This window comes from Amblyomma mixtum, chromosome 5, assembly GCF_055824585.1.
Source record: "Amblyomma mixtum isolate Tamu chromosome 5, ASM5582458v1, whole genome shotgun sequence".
Lineage (NCBI taxonomy): Eukaryota > Metazoa > Arthropoda > Arachnida > Ixodida > Ixodidae > Amblyomma > Amblyomma mixtum.
This window is the reverse complement of record NC_143016.1, coordinates 136,236,444-136,255,051: the sequence shown is the minus strand read 5'-3', so window position 1 is coordinate 136,255,051 and position 18,608 is coordinate 136,236,444. Positions and strand designations below refer to the sequence as shown.

The window sequence follows — 18,608 nt, the reverse complement described above, 5'->3', positions numbered from 1 at the left end:
GGCACAAAGCGCTTCGTAGTGCCTCAGAATTTATGATGAGGAAATACTTGGCCTCGCATGAAGCAATAGAATTTGCTAGGCCTTAAGTAGTTGCCTCCTAAATGAAGACTCGATGGAGAACCCTCTGCTTGCCACCGGATGAACACATAAAATATGCTTCAATTCGAGCAGATTGTGCCATCAGGTTTTCTCAACAGGCACACTGCCTAAATTTAGTTTTTTTTTTAATTTTGGCATTCAGAACCATATGTTTAATTCGCACATTGTGCCGAAGCAGACGAAGCTCGCAATGGCGTGGGACGTAGAGCTAGCGCTAGGCCAGCGGCCATTAAATCATCTCCAGTTCATCGTTCACCCCGCCTCATTCTTCGGCTGGCCGCCACGTGAAAATATCAATAACATCATAATATTGGCTCAAAAGTAATAAGTAATAACGGCGCCAGACTTTAGAGTAACAATAGTGATAATTTATCTCGCAAAGAAAAAGGTAAGTTATATACACTATGAAAAAAAGCGCAAACTAGGCGGGACACACCCAAGAGAAAGAGGACACCACAAGCGCTGACTTGCAATTTGCTTCTGGCGTCTTTCTCTACTGTGTGTCCCACATAGTTCACACTGTTTTTCTTCACGATTATCCACCAGCTTGCCCAAACTTCTGCTCTTTTGCGTCAGTGATATAGCCTGTGCACACGCCTTCCGGCTTAAAGAGCAACAGTTTATTGCTTTCAGAGTGCCGTCGGGAGCACGCAATCCGTGGAAAAATCACTTCAACGCAACCGTTTTGGTCGCACTTTACGGACCGTGCTCATATCAGGAGAAATTCCCAATAAATTGAAAAACCTGCCAAAAAGAATTCTTTACAAGCTTTGCCTTAAAGGAGAAGCGAAAGACTAGTTCACCATTGGTTACAGCGTGGGCTGCTTGTATAAACCTGTCGGACATCTGGACCGGGCGACTGGAGGATAAATACTTTTTTTTTCCGGATGGCTAACGTATGCAGAGTTTTTGTTTTCATGGTTTCGCATTTCGCCAAAATGAAACACGATTGCATTTTTCATTTACTGTGGAGACGAGCTCGATCGCCTATCGTACTTCGGTATGGCAACCGCCCAGTAGATCCTTTTTCCTTTCAGGCCTGTTAGTCAAGCAGGGGTAACTACATTTTCGCGGTCTGCAACCGGCAAAGACTATCAGCCCTAAACAGCTGTCAGTAGAGAGAAAAATGCATTTTGCTCGCCTTGCATGAAAAAAGAGCTGTCGAAGGTCTCCCGCATCGGCGGCTCTCTACCGCCTTTTTCAGTCGTGGGGGCTTGATGCAGTCAGTAAAATGGTCACCCCAAAAGGCTTAGACTGGCCTTGGCTTCCGATAGAAGCGAGGAATGCGGCGCAGGGGGGCGGCAACCCAAGGTTTGCGTTCCTCGAGTAGGTGTGGTGCAAGTCGGTTCCAGTCTACCGGCATCGCGCACTGCAGCACATCACGAGAACCGAATTCATTGATGATAACTTTTGTTATTCCCAAAGCAGCTTTTCTTGATGGCCAACCTGTTTAATAATATTAACGAAGAGCTAGGAACCAAGTTGTGGCACTGGTGCTGTATGACTGCACTTAAGCAGTTATTGTGTATGTCATTAGTGCGCAGAACCCGACTTTAAATGAAAGCAGCGAAGTACAAATCGCTGTAGTAGAGCTGCTAAAGGGGAAATAGAGCTCCTGATAAAGGCGAAAGAAAGCTGTGATCGTGTCCAAAAATATTCACTACGAACGGAATGTTTCGAAATCCGCTCGACTCCTTCATTAAGGCGTGCCAGCGCACGAAGTACGGGTGCATTTCTACTTGCGCGGAGTTGTACAAACTTCTCCTCAACCAGCGATGTAGTCAGTACACATACCATTATAATCCCTGTGCTGAGCGTCAGTCTGTAATTCATTCTATTACTATTACACGCTACTAACACACTGGGCAACGCAGGGGCGGCTCCCATGTTTGTGTACATGGTGGTGACTGCGCTGAACGTGTCGCGAGGAATCGAGGCCCCCCGCTGGTCTCCGGCGTCGCTGTCCCCGCTGCCGGCGTTCTCCTTTCCCTGGGCGCTGGTCAAGCTGCTGCAGCTGGACGCCGAGAACGCGCAGTGCGAGCGCTACGCGCGCACCCGCCACGGGGCCCTGTACCAGATCGACATGTTCTGCCTGGCACTGAGCGCCAGCAACCGCTTCCCAGGAGCCATGCACTTCTGCTGCGAACGTGAGCTTCGGGAAGCCGTGGGTCCTCTGACATCTGTATCGAATTGGTCGTGATCGTTGGTTTAGTGCGGAAAGTATTTGCTTAAGGAACAAGAGTGGCTCGTTAATCGGCTTTAAAGAGAAATTATAGGTCACGGCTTTTCGTTTCGGACCTATAAAGGCATATAGGACTTTCCGTGCGTTAAACGTACACCAGGGTTGTGTCGTGACCGATAACACCTAGACCTAAATTAACGAACATTAAGAATGTCATCCAAAGAGGCCAAAGGAGGGTTTCTAGAATCATGGCTATTATATCTTCGGCCATCACATCGAGGTATTATGTATTGGCAAATTTTTTTTATTTATTTAAGTGCAGAAACGTAGTAGCAAAGCTTAGTCGGAAAGTGTAAGGCAGTTCACGATGACACAGCGAAAGTATGCAACAGGAAAAATAATGAGACCACCAAGTGTTGGAAGCTTCTTACCGGTGATATCGGTAAAGTATTTACGTAGCTGTGTGCTACGTGTAGTGTTAATTTTAGGAGCACGATTGCCTCTGGATATCCTCTGAATGAATAGGGCCAAAAACTATTTTTAAGGATGTTCGTGCGTTTTGCGATTCACAACACTAAATCAAAAGGCTTGCAACTGCCAGTGCTTAGCATGCATTGTCGATGGAGTTGGAACGTAAACGGTTTCCGAAAACAAGGTTATTTTGTTATCCATTCCAGCAAGCACTCAACTTCAGCGTGGCCTGATTACCTGCTAAGCATTACCTAAAGCTTGCCGTTTATCCTCTGCGAAATGCTTCATCAGAAAGATTCTCCACTTATAATGCACTGCTACTTGTGCATCTCTGCTGTCACTGCGTCTCGACTTCAAGAGTCTCGCTACCCACTGAGCACTGCGCTAAACGTCACTCGAAGAGAGAGTAACAGATTAAGACAGAGTAGTGATGTACTGACCGTGACGCAATTACAAATATCCCCACCCCGCTCCCTGGAAACCTAATGAAAGTGTACCGTTTTTTTATAATGCATGTACAAAACAAAGAATTGTAGATTTTTTTTTATTTTGCCCCACGCTAAGTAAGAAGAGCAGACCGTTGCAGCGTGTTCAGAAATCACAGGCTGAACTGCAATTAACAGAAAGATAAAAGTTGAACCTCATTATAGCGAAGATGAAGGGGCCCGGCGATTATTTAGTTTTAGTCATACCTTCTTTATAGCCCGTGTTCACCATGCTTGAAAAGGGCATCATCATTACTTTGTTATATCGATTGTTATGCTATCAACCGTTTTTTTATAACTAGGTTCGATTGTATTAAAGACATTCAAAGGTATGGAGAGTAGCACAATGCGGTTTTTACGTAAATGCTGAGGAAAACACCAGAAACCTGGTTATTAATGAAAATTTTATTGCTTTCTCAATGAAATTCTTTTTAAAATATTGCGTATCAATTTACTTAGATGATTGCGAATTAAAAAAGTAGTTGAATGTTAGTTCAAATACCATCAAATGAAATAGCGCAGTTCGTCACAGATTGGCAGCGCTCCATCATCTAGTAGGTTTTATTTGGAAGGGATGGTGGAAGATATGAGCGTGGGTAGTGGCAGTTGCCACCATGCTCAGATTTTTTTTATATTTCTTTAGGCAAGCTGTCACATATAGCAGTGTTATCTCGCAATTCGGCATTTTATTTAAATGGAATGTTTAATACTGCGCATATAACATTATGTCAGCTCCCTAGCATTGAGTCACCAATCTTGCAATCACTTTTTACGAACTTTTACCGCAGATTCATTCACATGAACATTGATATCTCTAAACTTTAGGGCCTCAGAGAGACTGACTGTGCTTGCATTGACATTTGGATCTATACCACCTCATGCTAGTATAAAGTGTTCAATCGTTTCTACAGATTTACCACTCCTTGAACATGTGTCATCTTCTTGTTTATATTTCTTTGAAAGCTGCGCGTTCTAAGACACCTTAATCTACCTTCAAACAATATCGCACTGTCTCTTGAATTACCATGGAATCATTTCTTCCTGATCTGCGTTTTTAATTTATATAAAGATCTACAGTGTGCTTCGTCTCCATTGACCTAAGTTTTTACCTTCTGCATATTTTCCCCGTCGCTTAAAGCTCTTCGTTTCTTCGTGCCTGTTTCCTGCGCACGTGCTGGTTCGATTTCTCACCGCCACTCCAAGTACAATTGTGCTACAGTGCGAGCTTTCAGTGTCAAATGACATTAAAATGTTTTACTACTCGATAAAATCCCACATATTTCTGTGTATTTCTCTAAAAACTCTATTCTTATACACTATATACTCGGATGATAGAATGTTTACTTTTTGTACAACTTTCTGACCACCCTCTGGATGAATATTCCGCACTATACACCGAAAGACCTGTAGAAATGTTTCATTGCCCTGAGCTCACAGGATGGAAAACTTGGCGTTTCGTTTACACAAGTTCAATTTTTTCAGCAGCCGGCAAGAAAGATACTCCACAAGCATCCTTTAACAGATAAGATGGAGGCTTGGGTGTATCTTTTTAAAACCTTGGTTACTTTTGTTCAATTACATTAGCCAAGAATCTTCGCGTTACTTTTTTTTCTTCAGTATTTTACAGTGCGAAAAAAATATTTGTACCTAGCCTTTTTCTGTTGAAAGTGTTTGCGAATTACACACTGAAATGTGTTCTATAACTTATTTTGTTGTTTTAATAACATTTTGGACTGCAGCTCTCAGAGACGCATGTGTACAGAGCTATGAAGTAGGCTTGTGTCATCCAAAATTTCTCTTTCTTTGCGAAGGACGATCACTCAAGTTGAGGATTCTTTGCCATCAATCTTAATTTGAGGCAAATGGAGAATATGTAGGTACTGTTACGGAATTATTGAAGGTAGTAATCCATTCCGCCGATGCGTAGCAAAATCTTTCTTCAAAATTTTGTCCATCACTCATCTGAAATATTTAAGACAGCCATAGAAAACTAATGTGGAAGGTTTTTGACGATAGACAAAACGTTATTGAGAGAGAAAATCAGCGACTATGCTTACTGCTTTAGCATAATCTTGCGATATTGAAAGAACCGCGTTCATAAACAATTTCCCGTAAAAATTGCGCTTGTTTAAAATTTCTGGGTATGTAGGCTTGCTAGCCTTCATCTTGCAGGCAGCCTTTGAAGCCCTTCACACAAGCTTTTCCTGAATGACATTGCTACGGTTTGTTGCTTTTTTACTGCCAGCACCGTCATGCTGCCTACACAGAGCACAAAGTTGAGTTTTTACGAATATGAGTAGTCACTTCAGAAAGAGCAAGCTCCTTACTAGCGGCTCTTTTCAATATGGTTCTTCTGCTTTGATCCGCGCAGACTATACCAGCAACGCCACCGTGGAGCTGAAGACCTTGAATCCCTTTAGCTTTCACAAAGCTGGCGTCGGCATGGAGATCCTCGTCATGGCCGCAGAAGGGGTGCTGTTCTTCGCCCTGGTCGTGTGGCGGGATTCCCGCCCGAGAATGAGCTGGCGCCTGGGGCAGCTTCCCGAACTCCTCTATTCTTACGTGCGTGAAAAGAAAAAAAAAATTCAGCAGAAATTTTTGGAAAGTGGGGAGCGCAAGTCGATAGTACCTTAAAAACTAAAGTCACCGTGGAAGACAGGAGCTGTCTGCAATGTCTGTCGGAGTACTAGAATAGGGAAATTTTACATTCTCCCTACTTCTGAAGGGAATAGAGCAGTGTTCGCACTCCCTATACGCAAAAAAAAGGAGTTGCAGGATTGTTCTTGTTTCTCCTTTTGTATAGGCTGGAAAGCTTTAGTCAGTTGCGAACTGTACGTCTTGTATAAGTCTTTGATGAGGGATTCTACTGAATTTTAGTAAGGATCTCTCCGAAAGAGTATCAGGAGAAAAATAATCTACCTTCCTAAACGCTCTCCAATAATATTGTTATCTGAAGGCAAGTACTTGCGTACGCAAGTTGCAATAGAGGCTGCCTGCTTTTTGTGGCTCACTTACAGCTGTACGACGTGGTGTACACATCCTGCGGCCTTCGGCGTTGCAAGAATAGAGCACAGCTTGGTCTTATTCTATTACTGCACCCTGAAAAGCGTTCTTAAGATAGAGGTCAAGCGCTCCTTAAACCTCACATTCTACTTTAGAAATTGTAGTTAAGCAGTACTCAAACCTAAGGGACCACACAAAAAATTAGCGGATGCTTCATGTTTATTCCAGATATCTTATCTCAGTCAACTGAAAATTTTAAACCTTTCTTGAACATTCCTTTTATGATGCGGGTTTATTTAGGATCAGTCCAAAAAAGTACGTTCCATAAGTGAAAGGTCGAAACAGAGCTAATGTCCAGACGCGTTGGCATTTTTTTGCATCAAGCGCTACCCACGCTAACGATGTCCTGCTACAAGGTTCTTGTGTGTTTAAAGTGGTAGTTGTGATGTTACTTAAATTTTTTTACGGCGTCAAAAGGCTGTTCCACTGAAACACGCAATGTACGCATCAAAATAACTATGTTCAATTATAAAAAGCAGTTTGAGTTTGAAATTAATTTGTTAGAAACTTCCACTTTAATATGTTTGGAGAAGTGGTAAGCAAAGAAATGCAGCATTTTACATACTCAAATGAAAATAAGCGGTCAAAGTGAATTTGAGCTTTCTGCAAAAACTGACACGGAACACAGAATTATCGAGCTTTTTCTAGAATAACCCGATGTGTATTTGAATTGGAACTGAAAAAAATACAGCCAGTTATTACTGTCTTAATTCTGGAACAAATAAAATTCGAAAACGAATGGCTTCAAACATAGTGTGTAATAGAAGGTTAGTGCCTTTGCCTTCACAAAAATTAGAACTTCATCCTAAGCCATTAACTTTCTTCCTGATCGAAGGTTTCTGCAGTGCCCCACTTCAATCTAGTTTATCGAGAGTTTTATGGAGGTGCGAGCGGCAACAATCCATGAATTTCTGGCAAGCTGGATTGCTGGGTTTCCCACAATACAATGCTGTATAATAAAAGATTTAACTGTTGGGCAAGATTGTATTCTGACATCACTTTCAAGTTATTTAGTGCAAACGACAGAACAACAGAAAACACGAAGATAATTACATGTGCTACTCACAGCTTATTCATTGAAGGTTGAAATATGCATATATATATCCACAGGCCGGCGCCGGCACAATCTTACAAAGAAATTTAATTAGCAAGCAAGAAGTTATCAGACCAAGCGTGACAGAAGCTTAACAGTGCATTGCACAGTATAATTTATGTGTCACTTACACACTCTCTCCCCTTTGTATGATAAAACGCGCGCTTAAAGTATGACGACAGATTTTTTTCTTACTGCTACCCAAGATTCTTACGCCACGGAAATGCGCTTTACAAACGGTGGTTGCACCGCTCAGTGCCGCCGCATAGGTTAGCCCCAGAATAATGTTTGTATAAAAGTCCACATCGATAAAAAGACGCTGCTTTCATTTCCTATTACACAATCCCTTTTCTGCCCAGCAGTGCAAGCGCAAGAGCGCTGATGCGGGAGAGGAGGAGGAGGCCAATCTCGACTCCGACGTGTGCGCTGAAAGGGAGCTCGTGCGGCGCGAGTTGCGAACCGGCCTCGACGAAGCTAGAAACGCCGTGGTCGTGGACGAGGTACACAAAAGGTACTCGCTTCGATTTTGTTTCGTCTCTTTGGCTATCGACTGCTACTGATCTCGGCTCGCAGAAAGAATTCTTCATATGAACGTAGCTGGCTTCTTATTGCCGGCGCTACTACGGTCCGCTTTTCTACGCAGATACGGCCACGTTCATGCCGTCCGCGGCGTCAGCCTGGCTGTACGCCCGCGTGAGTGCGTCGGCCTTCTGGGCGCCAACGGAGCGGGGAAATCCACCACGTTCCGCCTGCTGGCCGCCATTTCGAGAGCGACCAAGGGCGATGCCTACACTAGTCACGCTGTCCTCTCGCGGGATCGAAGGCGGGTGAGGGAGCGGTGTGAAATGAGATATAGGCATGCGTAGCGCCGTAGTGCAAAACTTAGACGAAAGGAATAGTACCCACACGAAACATATTTTGATGTTTCATCGCTTGGAGCCTAACACTTTTATACACGATATCTCATGCAGCTTAAATTTAAAAAATTGCCCTTAAATCTCGTGTCACACTTCGTCCACACTTTAAGGGTCATTCCTTGAAAAACTTTAGAAGAGTTGCTACCCATTCCGGTAACTTCTACAGTCGACAGTATTTCATGCGAAAGCAGAGACGAATTAGCAATTTTTCGTTTAGTTCACAACTTAATGAACTTACTGATCCTAGACCACATTTAGTGCGTATGTGCAAGCTTAGATTTTTTGTATTTCACGTTATACATATTTACGGCTTCCCTATGTATTTTCTTTGCTACTTTGTTCCTTATAGTCGTATAAATTACGCCATCGATTGAATCACTGCTAAAAACATTGAGTGAGGTACTTATAGTACTTGATGTATTGTAGTCAGTTTCGTACTGCGAGTCTGTTCACAGTCATTCAGACACAGAGATAATAAAAAATATAGGGTCACTGACCAAGTCAGTTTAATTAAAGGTACTTTAAGTTTTATTACAGTTTAATTAAAGTACGTTTAATAAAAGTTTGACTTGGTCAGTGACCCTATATTTTTTATTATGCCTCCACCTGACCAGACGAGGTTTCGTCGAATTCTTGACTACACACACAGAGATAAACCACGGTCAAGGACAACATACTACAGGGACCATAGAGATAAACACCTCCTGTTGTTACGCCCACACGAATACTTTAAGCGAAAGTGAGCCTTCGACGTGTCGCCTAATTCCACGGTGCACTTCCCCGGGCAGTGGCAGTCAGCGATCGGCTACTGCCCTCAGACCGACAGCCTGCTGGACATGCTGACGGCACGCGAGTACCTGCGCATGGTTGCCCGGCTGCGTGGTGTGCCCGAAGCAGAAATTGCGCCGTTGGTCGACTACTTGCTGGCTGCCGTGAGGCTCTCGGATCATGCAGGGGTGATGTGTGGCGCTTACAGGTGAGGTGCCTGAAGGTCCGTACTGTCTGGTTGCTTAGACAACATCCTAGAAGGACCGTTTGGCTGTGTCGGGTTCCACTCAACATTAGCTCAGACACTGGCCATCCGAGAACTTCTCACGATGCCATGGGCCCTCTTTTTCTCATTAGGGCATATGAGAGAGTTCGAAACAAGTATTATTCCTTATTATTCTCAAAAGATAGCTTTTGTTTTTCAATAGAGCAGGAATGTTTTGCTGGAATAGCTAGTTGGGTTCTGTCATTACTAAATATGCAGCGCTGGCAGACGACGGACGTATATGATAAGGACACACATATGCATGGAGTCACCATCGGCGACTTCATGGTTTCGTCACCTGCTTATGATCCAGAATGTTCATTTTTCTCCCATGCAAAAGACAAGCTTAAAGGCGATGTCTAATGTGACGATTCGAACGGACCAACGCTGTGGGAGCATTCAATTTCTCTGAAGCCGCACAGCCTTTTGTACTTAAGCTAACGATACCGCAGTACATTTGACGCATATTTCGCGCTCTTACAAGATCGTTTCAGAGGAGTTGGCTCCTTTGCGGCAGCGCATTACTCGCACGAGACTGGACGTAACCAAAAGCACTCTGCTCGATTGGAAACAGAAATTAAAGAAATTACTAGCGGAATATTTTCGTGTGATCTTAGCGATCATCTGCCAGTCTTTCTGCTTTTTTCAACTGCAAACCGCCATGACAAGGACGACAATAAAAGAGCAGGTCGGCGAGCCATAAACCTTGAAACGCAAAAAGAATTTATCCACTTGGTCGGTCTGATTGACTGGAGTCAGGTGCACAATGAGAAAGATGCTGACAGCGCTTACGAGAAATTCTTTTCTTTACTACGCGCTTCCCACAATGCCGCATTTCCTGTATTACAGCCATCTGGTCGTAATAGAAGAAAACACAAGAAACCTTGGGTTAATTCCGAGCTTTATCACCGTATCAAAGTAAAAAACAAGTTATATCATGATTTTGTTCGTACACGAGTTCCAAATACATTTGCAGAGTTCAAGAAGTACCGAAACGCTTTAACGGCCGATTTAAGAAAAGCAAAACAGTGCTACTACCAGAATCTTTTTGAGAGCATATATAATAATCAGCGACGAGTATGGGAGGTTGTAAACTCGCTCACTTCAAGAAAAAAAAAATACCGACGATTACGTTACTTCCTAATGCGAAATTTGAGCGCAGCAAATAAGCTGTTTCACCTTTTCGATAGATTGAGGCAAAGAAATCGAGCAACACATGTATGCGCTGTCACAGAATTTTTTTTTTATTTTTCACACGTATTCCTTCAACAAAGACTCCACTAACAGTTCTTGACAGTCATGAAGGAAGCTTTGTGGTCGGAGAAATAGACTGATATATGTTCGACTTGGTACACCAATGCTTGATTCTCAAAGACGAGATCTATACAAGTGCCTCGCGAGGTTGTCACAGCCGTGGGACGCGTTACGATCGAGAGGAACGGGATGTTCTCCCGCATAAGTGTTAGGAAATTGCTGTTAGTCTTTATGTCAACATTAAAGTCCCCCACTACTAACATCGGTGTGGATCGATGGACGGTTAATGCGAGTTGCAGGAAGTGCACGACCTCTTTCGTGAGTGCGGTAGGGGCGAAGTAGGCAGCTACTACCAGCAAGCCGTTGGGCAACTTTGCGGCGCACAGTTCGCCAACTTCATGTGACGTGCCAAACATTTCGACTGGTATTGCAGAGAGACCTGTGCGCAAGTAGATAGCGACTCCCGCCGCTCTGTTGTGGTCTCTGCGAGCACCACAGCAGTATAGGAAATCTATGATTTCGAGAGCGTCTTCGGGATCCATCCAGGTTTCAGCAAAGCAAAGTACAGAGGAATGGCGCAGAATGTGATCGTGGTGTACGTCCTTGGCATGTGCGGCAAGGGAGCGTACGTTAAGAATGTGGTTGTGAATGATAAATCAAGTGCTGCCAGCGAATGACGCGTCCATTGGCTGTCTGCGTGTGTTACTGATGTGTGGTTAACATGTTAAGCTTCTCCTGTAAGAGTGGAACGCGACAGCGTCTTGCAACGCTGCCAGGGAGTCCACAGAACGCCATCGCCAATTCGGCTGTACGCCTTGCTGGACGGTAAATTTATTTTTTGAGGAAAGGAAATGTATCTCTCTCGCATATCTGGGTGGACACCTGCACCTCGCCGTAAGGGAAAGGGGGAAGATGGGAGTAAACGAAGACGCCGTATTAGCTAGACGCGCCTTTGTTCATTCCAAACCGTTCAGCTGGCATTACGAAGTGGCTAACGTGCTCGTATCGCACTCCGGAGACCCTGGTTCGATTCCCCAACTCAACCAATTTCGTTCTCGGTTTTATTGATTTATGCGGTCTAACTAGAAAGGTTAATTAGGCTATTTCATATTATTGCATTTCTATCCATCGTGTTCTGTCATTAACCTGTCAATTGTTGGAACTGTCTAGGATGTTCGACACAACGTATATGAAACGAGCAACGTCTTACTGAGTGGGGAAGTGCGTGGTGATGGAGGGAACGCGGCTTCGTACTTATCTGTTTTTTTCAGCAGCGTCTCCTTCCGCGGACGCTGATGTCGCTGCGGCGCGCGTCTTTCTTTTCTTTTCTTCTGACCTCTTCATTCTCCTCTATATTAATCAGGCTAATTGATTAATTAAGCAATTAACTAAACTCAGTCCAACTTAGTTGCAGCATCACTATACGATCCCTTTGATTGGTTGCATGGTTACTAGCCAAAGTACAATTGGCCCCATTTGAAATTCGCGCACTGTGACGTCACGAGCATTTCGACCAATTGAAAAGCGTGACATTGGGGGCGGAGCTGGTTACGAGGCCGACGCCGACGCCGACGCGAAACCCAGGAACGGACGCCAAAGAGCTGCGCTCTAAAACAATGGATAGCATTACGCAGCTCATAGTCGATGGTGAAGCACTCAGTGGTGAACGACTAGCTGATGCAATGAACACACATTTTGTGGATGCTGGCTCCTACAGTATCACGAATGCAGCTGCCTGCGACGACCGCATGCCAGTGGACACAATACTGAGTCACTCTCTTTTCTTGAGGCCTACTGATCCAAGTGAAGTTTCAAGTATAATCGGCAAGCTTAAAAATAATATATCTCCAGGGGTGGATGAACTTCGTCCAAATGAAATAAAATTAATATCGCCCTTCATATGTGAAGTTCTCAGCTACATAATTAACCTCACTCCGACAACAGGCGTATTTCCTAAACAATTAAAAATCGCCAAAGTCACTGCAATATTCAAAGGAGGTGATACAAATACTTTATCAAACTACCGACCTATTTCAGTCCTTCCTGCAATATCTAAAATATTTGAAAGCGTCATTCATGAGAGACTAGTTTCATTTTTTGAAAAGCATCAGGTAATAACTCAATGTCAGTATGGCTTTCGCAAGCATCGATAGACTGAACATGCTCTCGTACACATCAAAGACAGGATAATTGAAAACATGGAATGTAGAAAATATACACTAGGTTTGTTTTTAGACATTCAGAAAGCTTTTGATTCCATACAGTTCGACTTATTACTCAACAAATTATCAAGGTACGGTGTCCGAGGTATTGCACTAGATCTTCTAAACAGCTATTTGAATGATCGTTATCAGCTGGTGAAAATTAATGATGCAGTATCAACACTTGCGAAGCTAAAACAAGGAGTACCACAGGGATCAATATTGGGCCCATTACTATTTCTAATCTATATTAATGACATTGTCGAAATAGATAGTTCTGCTCAAGCTCTAATGTATGCAGATGATACCAATGTCTTCTTCTCTTCACATAACCTAATGACATTAGAATTTTCTGTAAATGACTACCTTGTACAACTTTCAAACTGGTTAAGAAGGAATAAGTTAAGATTAAATGCCTCAAAAACAACATATGTCATATTTCGTCCCGCCAACAAACCTCTTTACCACAACCTTAACGTGAAATTTGAGAACACCTTGATAAGACAAGTTCAGGCAGAAGAATTTCTCGGGGTTTGGTTTCAGGAAGACTTGAGCTGGTCTGTACACGTAAGAAACCTAAGTGTAGAACTTGCCCGCACAGTTGGATGTCTTTACAGAATATCTGCGCTCATACCTCTCTGGCTGAAAAAGAATATTTATTACTCACTTTTTTATTCCAAACTAACCTACGGCTTAATGGTTTGGGGCACTACTACACAATACAATTATACTAAGCTAATTACTTTACAGAAGAAAATCCTACGCTGCTTCGAATCTTATCGTGGCATTCCACAGGACTTAAGAACCGCTCCTCTATTTAAAAAACACAACATCCTAAAGGCAGACCAGTTGTATTATTTCAAAGCACTGCAAGTAATACACCAGGAGAAACTGTACGGAATTATTGCCTCCGAAAACGCTGAATACCTTTTGAGGCACCGAAAACACCGTACACCAAAAATCCGAACAAATTATGGAAGACAGACAATGGCGTATCAAATACCTACCATCTTAAACAAATTTGAAGGCAAGCTAAACTTTGAATGCAAATTAAAAGCATTTAAATGCCAACTTAGGGAGCTATTGTTATGTTGTTAAATTAAATATAGTCATAATTGAACAGTGTTTTTCATGTTTTACTGTCGTCTCATAAAAGAAACACAAAACTCTGTATAACTTAAAATGACTTTCAGTTGCTTGTGTCTTGCTTTTGTGTCTCTTCAAACAGTATTATGAAGTTTTCACTGAAAATTTAAAAAGTGCATTATGTATTCATGTATAATTTTGTACAGCAGTTATTTGTGCTAAGTTGTTCAAGTTATTTGTGTAACGTCCGATTATGTGTGATTTGTTGTTTGTGTGTGCACCTGTATATGCAATACGTTTATGTACAGGTGTCAAATGTGGCGTTTTTTTATCTTTTGTGACTACCGCTGGGAGGCACGATTTATTATTTTGGTTCTAAGATGCTTGTTGTATCTGTACCGCTGTGAGCTGTGTAGGGTCAGAGGCCTCGTCAGGCACCATTAGCCTTTAGCTTCTGTCCCTGCATCAGACTGTGTTTCGTCTGATGCTGAAATAAAGTCTGAATCTGAAAAGTCTGAAAAAACTTGAAGCGCGGCCACTGAGAGCGGCCTCAAGCTCTAGCACCGACAGTACTTCATGGTCTGAGCGAGACACAATTATACGGAAATGTATGCATTCTGCTGGTGTGTTTTGGTTAGCAGCTTTACCATCTACTCAGGTTGATTGCTTTTGGTGGAGGAAAGCTGGTACCTCCAGGTACACTAGCTACAGTGTGAAAAGGAAATTTGTGATCCGTTAGCCTTCTGAGCACGTATACCGTAACGAAGAATTTTTTACAACGGTTAAATGATTGATCGGCAGTCTAAATATGATTTAATGTTTTCTATAAAGGCGCTTTTTGTGTCGGTGAAAGTAACGCTTGCTTATATGCATCTCGGCATTGTGAGGAAAAACGCGACATTTTCCACTCAGCGTTCCCTAACTTCTTAATGAGCAATTAAATAAGCTCGATATCTGGGTTGTCTGACCTGCCACATGTCCACTAGAATTTGCTTAGAATGAACTAGATTGGTGCTTTCAAAGCAAGAGAAAAAACTGCGACGTGCGAGCCATAGTGAACCAGAAAGCGGTCGAAAAGGCGCGAAATTTTGCACACCACAATATTCAAAACTGTGCAGCTCCGTTTTCGCTCCTACTTTAAATAAGAGAGAATCACTTCAACAGCAGGCTACATTCGAGGCAAAGCACAATGTTGTGATGTCCTGGGGGGAATAATGTAAATGTAATAGGTTCATTACTTGATGGAAAGCTCTGCTACTGTTTTCCTGCTGTTTACGATAATCTGGACGAAGAAAAAAAAATAAATGCAGGCTAGCGCGTAGGAAAGAAATAAAGAAGCGGAGAGACGCAAGCAGCACCGGTGTCATCAAGCGCTTTGCTGTTCCCAATGGTCTTGCGAACTTCAACGGTGCACTCTATTCGGTGGAGCAAGAACAGCTATTTGACACGTACTGACAACGGAAGAAGGGCTGTTCGGTCTGGCTTTTATAGTCACATTAAACACCTCGTGTTCACGCGCTACGAATCGAACGAAATCGCATGTTTGTCAAGGACGGCTTAGTTAGAGAGCAAGAATTGCAACACCAAACAAGGAAAAAAAACTGAGAAGGCAGGAAATTCAAAAACAGCACATGGCCACGCTCCACGCAGAGCCCGGCGTTAGACGTGCATAGTGTGCTTTGATCCATGGACCAAGATAGTCTGTCATTTGAATACGCTTTTTTAGCTTGCTTAGATGTCCGTGAAGCTCCATTCAGTGTCCATTCAGTGTCCATTCAGTGAAAGAATGAGTAATACTTTAATTTTACTAGGTCCCCTTATTTTTTCCCAGATGGTGGGGCAAAAAGCGGCATTGTGAAGTTTTCAATGCCATTAAAGTTTACTCTGTTGCTCTTCAGTTACGTTTTCACATTTGCTTAGCAGGATGCGAGGACGGTAGGAAATAATTTGGCAGAACGGTGACGACTTGCAAATTTCTATCCGGTTTTGCCCCTCTCTCACGTACATCGCACGTAGGTGAGAGTTCTCTTCCTTCCGTCCATGCTTCAGCTGTCTTAGATCGCCTCTGTAACACTGCGTGCATTTCCAATAGCATTATGCACCAACTAGCCGAGAAGACGGTCTTACTGACTTGACCTGATGTTCAGGCGAACATAGCCGCACCATGTTGGGTTGCAAGAAAATGGAGATTCAGTTTAGCGGTGTCGTATACCGGTGTACTGACAGCCTCGTGCGGAAGCGCAGTGGCAGGGGCGGAGCTAGGAGGGAGGGGCGGGGGCTCTGTGCGTGGGCAGTCGGCGTCCAGTAATCCACTATACATCTTCTGTAATACGTACGTCTCAGTAATGCCATTATGCACCAATAGCATTATGCACCAACTAGCTGAGAAGACGGTCTTACTGACTTGACCTGATGTTCAGACGAACATAGCCGCATCATGTTGGGTTGCAAGAAAATGGAGATTCAGTGTAGCGGTGTCGTATACCGGTGTACTGACAGCCTCGTGCGGAAGCGCAGTGGCAGGGGCGGAGCTAGGGGGGAGGGGCGGGGGCTCTGTGCGTGGGCAGTCGGCGTCCAGTAATCCACTATACATCTTCTGTAATACGTACGTCTCAGTAATGCCAAATATGTTTATTAGAGAAATTTATCGTGAATGAGGCGTATTAGCGTAGACGTGTAACGGTTTACTGAACGCCTTTGACGCGTCCAGGAGGGGCAATGGACGTGCGCAGCCGGTGTCTGGTAAACCGCTATACGTCTACGTTAATACGTTTCTGGTATGCTCAATTTATATATTGTCTTCGCTAAGTCGTAAAATGATGACGCCGGGATTGCACTCCTGCTCATCATGGTGCTCACAAAAAGATAGTGCTCGAGCTGATTGCCGAACCGTCATTTTGGCCGGTGGCCTTTTTATTCCCTGCTGCTTTGCCGATTCGAGTTATTTCAGTTGGAGCGCTTTTGTGGTGCTAACGTTGGGACAAGGGTGCGCGTCATTACCAAAACTTTTAAGATGTCACAGACTTGATTCTGAACTCAAGAAATAAACCACGTTAAAGTCTGCTTGAACAGAAGAACTGAAAGGGCGCATTTCTGAGCACGATCTACAACTTAGGTTGAAAATTTTAAGCTAGGCTTAAAAATCAAACGTTGGCTAACTCATCACTGAAATTATAAGTTCAGAAGTACTTATAAAATGTACTCATCAGCACGAGATGACTCCTCATAACCCTGCACGATTGAAATTTTTAACTCTGCGTCGTGTTAGCTCGGCACAGATAACAAATAGTTTGGGCCTAACTAGTTGAGTAGATGGTGCACACTTTTAGACCACTGCCGTTCTAATTCCCGTCGCGAGTGTTGAGATATGGGTGGGAGGCAGACGCAACAAGTAATTGTGTTTCCTCTTAACCCGGCAGTGGCGGCAACCGGCGCAAGTTGTCCGTGGCGGCTGCACTTGTGGGCCTGCCGCGGGTAGTGTTCCTCGACGAACCTACGGCCGGCGTCGATGTGCTTGCGCGTAGAGACATTCTGGACGCTCTGAGGACCATAAGCAAGGCCTGCGGCACCGCCGTCATCATAACATCTCACATGTACGGTTCCCGACCACGGCACACGCATTGGTCCACCCTTTATAGGTGTTTTATCAAGGACAGGGATAAATTTGTGACTTATTTTGCCTTCTTTAACGTCTCACCAATCATCAGTAATTCTCAGCAAACTTTGGTAGTACGTATCTCTGACTGAATGTATCTGAATTAATGTGTGGGAAAAAAAAACGGGCACAGTTACTTCCACTACACGAAGGACTGAGTGCTTGTGATAGGAAGCAAAATGTGCATTCTGTAAAACAGGTGTAGCAAATTCATGTATTGGTTACGTCAGCATTAGATATGAGCAATATGGTTGTGCCCGGAACTTTGTGCAAAGTGAAGAAATAAACTTTTTATACAAGTGCCAAATCAACATCTTTCAGTTTAGGCTGAGCATGCACCGCACTGACTTGAGATGCAGTCTTAGTCGCGACGCTAGTAAAAAAGCTCTCATCCATGGATCATAATTTGATTTTGGATTTAAAGTGCGCCCATAATATCTCTGAAACGCTATAGACCCCACGAATTCTTCGCACGGCTTAGAGGAAGTACATATGTGGACAGTTATTGTCATATTTCGTGAGAAAGGCCATATTGAAGCTTGTGAATACGCAGCATACAGTGTTCTTCCCCAACTAACCACGTACTTTCTACATCGGTTGTCAGTGATGGGCTTAGTAGCTTGAGGCGCAGCCCTGGCTCCTTTCGAGACAGACACAGTTAGCATTGGCAGCATTGGCAGAGTGCAGAAACGTCACTGTTGCCCTCCTTACGAAATCGCAGTTCGCTTGAAATAATCTGTAACTTGTAAAATGCGGGTTTCAACGCCCCGAAGCGACCAATGGGATATGAGGGACGCTGCAGTGAAGGGCTCTGGTTTAATTTAGACCTGGTGGGACACCGTAATGTACACTTTCATTGCACACCACGCGACCGATTTCATATTTTGCCTCCATCAAAATGCGGCCGCCGCGCGTGGACCAATCCCGTGAAGTGGGGCCAAAAGCTGTACGCGAAAGCCACTGAGCCATTGCGATGGGGCTCGCATGATACAGTACTAGAGAGTAGATAATTGTCTCAGACTGAAGCCGACAGTTCGGAACACTCTTGGGAATGTTAGTGTCACGCATG

The 18,608-nt window shown here is 43.7% G+C and overlaps 1 protein-coding gene across 1 annotated transcript in view; it reads left to right on the top strand.

Annotated features, from left to right (window-relative positions):
- The window catches only part of LOC149343879 (phospholipid-transporting ATPase ABCA3-like), a 115,787-nt gene that overhangs the window by 92,925 nt on the left and 4,254 nt on the right, over positions 1 to 18,608 (top strand). Inside the window, exons 21-26 of the mRNA XM_089547089.1 lie at positions 1,974 to 2,246; positions 5,609 to 5,799; positions 7,756 to 7,904; positions 8,037 to 8,220; positions 9,099 to 9,286; positions 17,304 to 17,477. Of these exons, the coding sequence (XP_089403215.1) occupies positions 1,974 to 2,246; positions 5,609 to 5,799; positions 7,756 to 7,904; positions 8,037 to 8,220; positions 9,099 to 9,286; positions 17,304 to 17,477 (1,159 nt within the window). The remainder of the gene's footprint in view (positions 1 to 1,973; positions 2,247 to 5,608; positions 5,800 to 7,755; positions 7,905 to 8,036; positions 8,221 to 9,098; positions 9,287 to 17,303; positions 17,478 to 18,608) is intronic.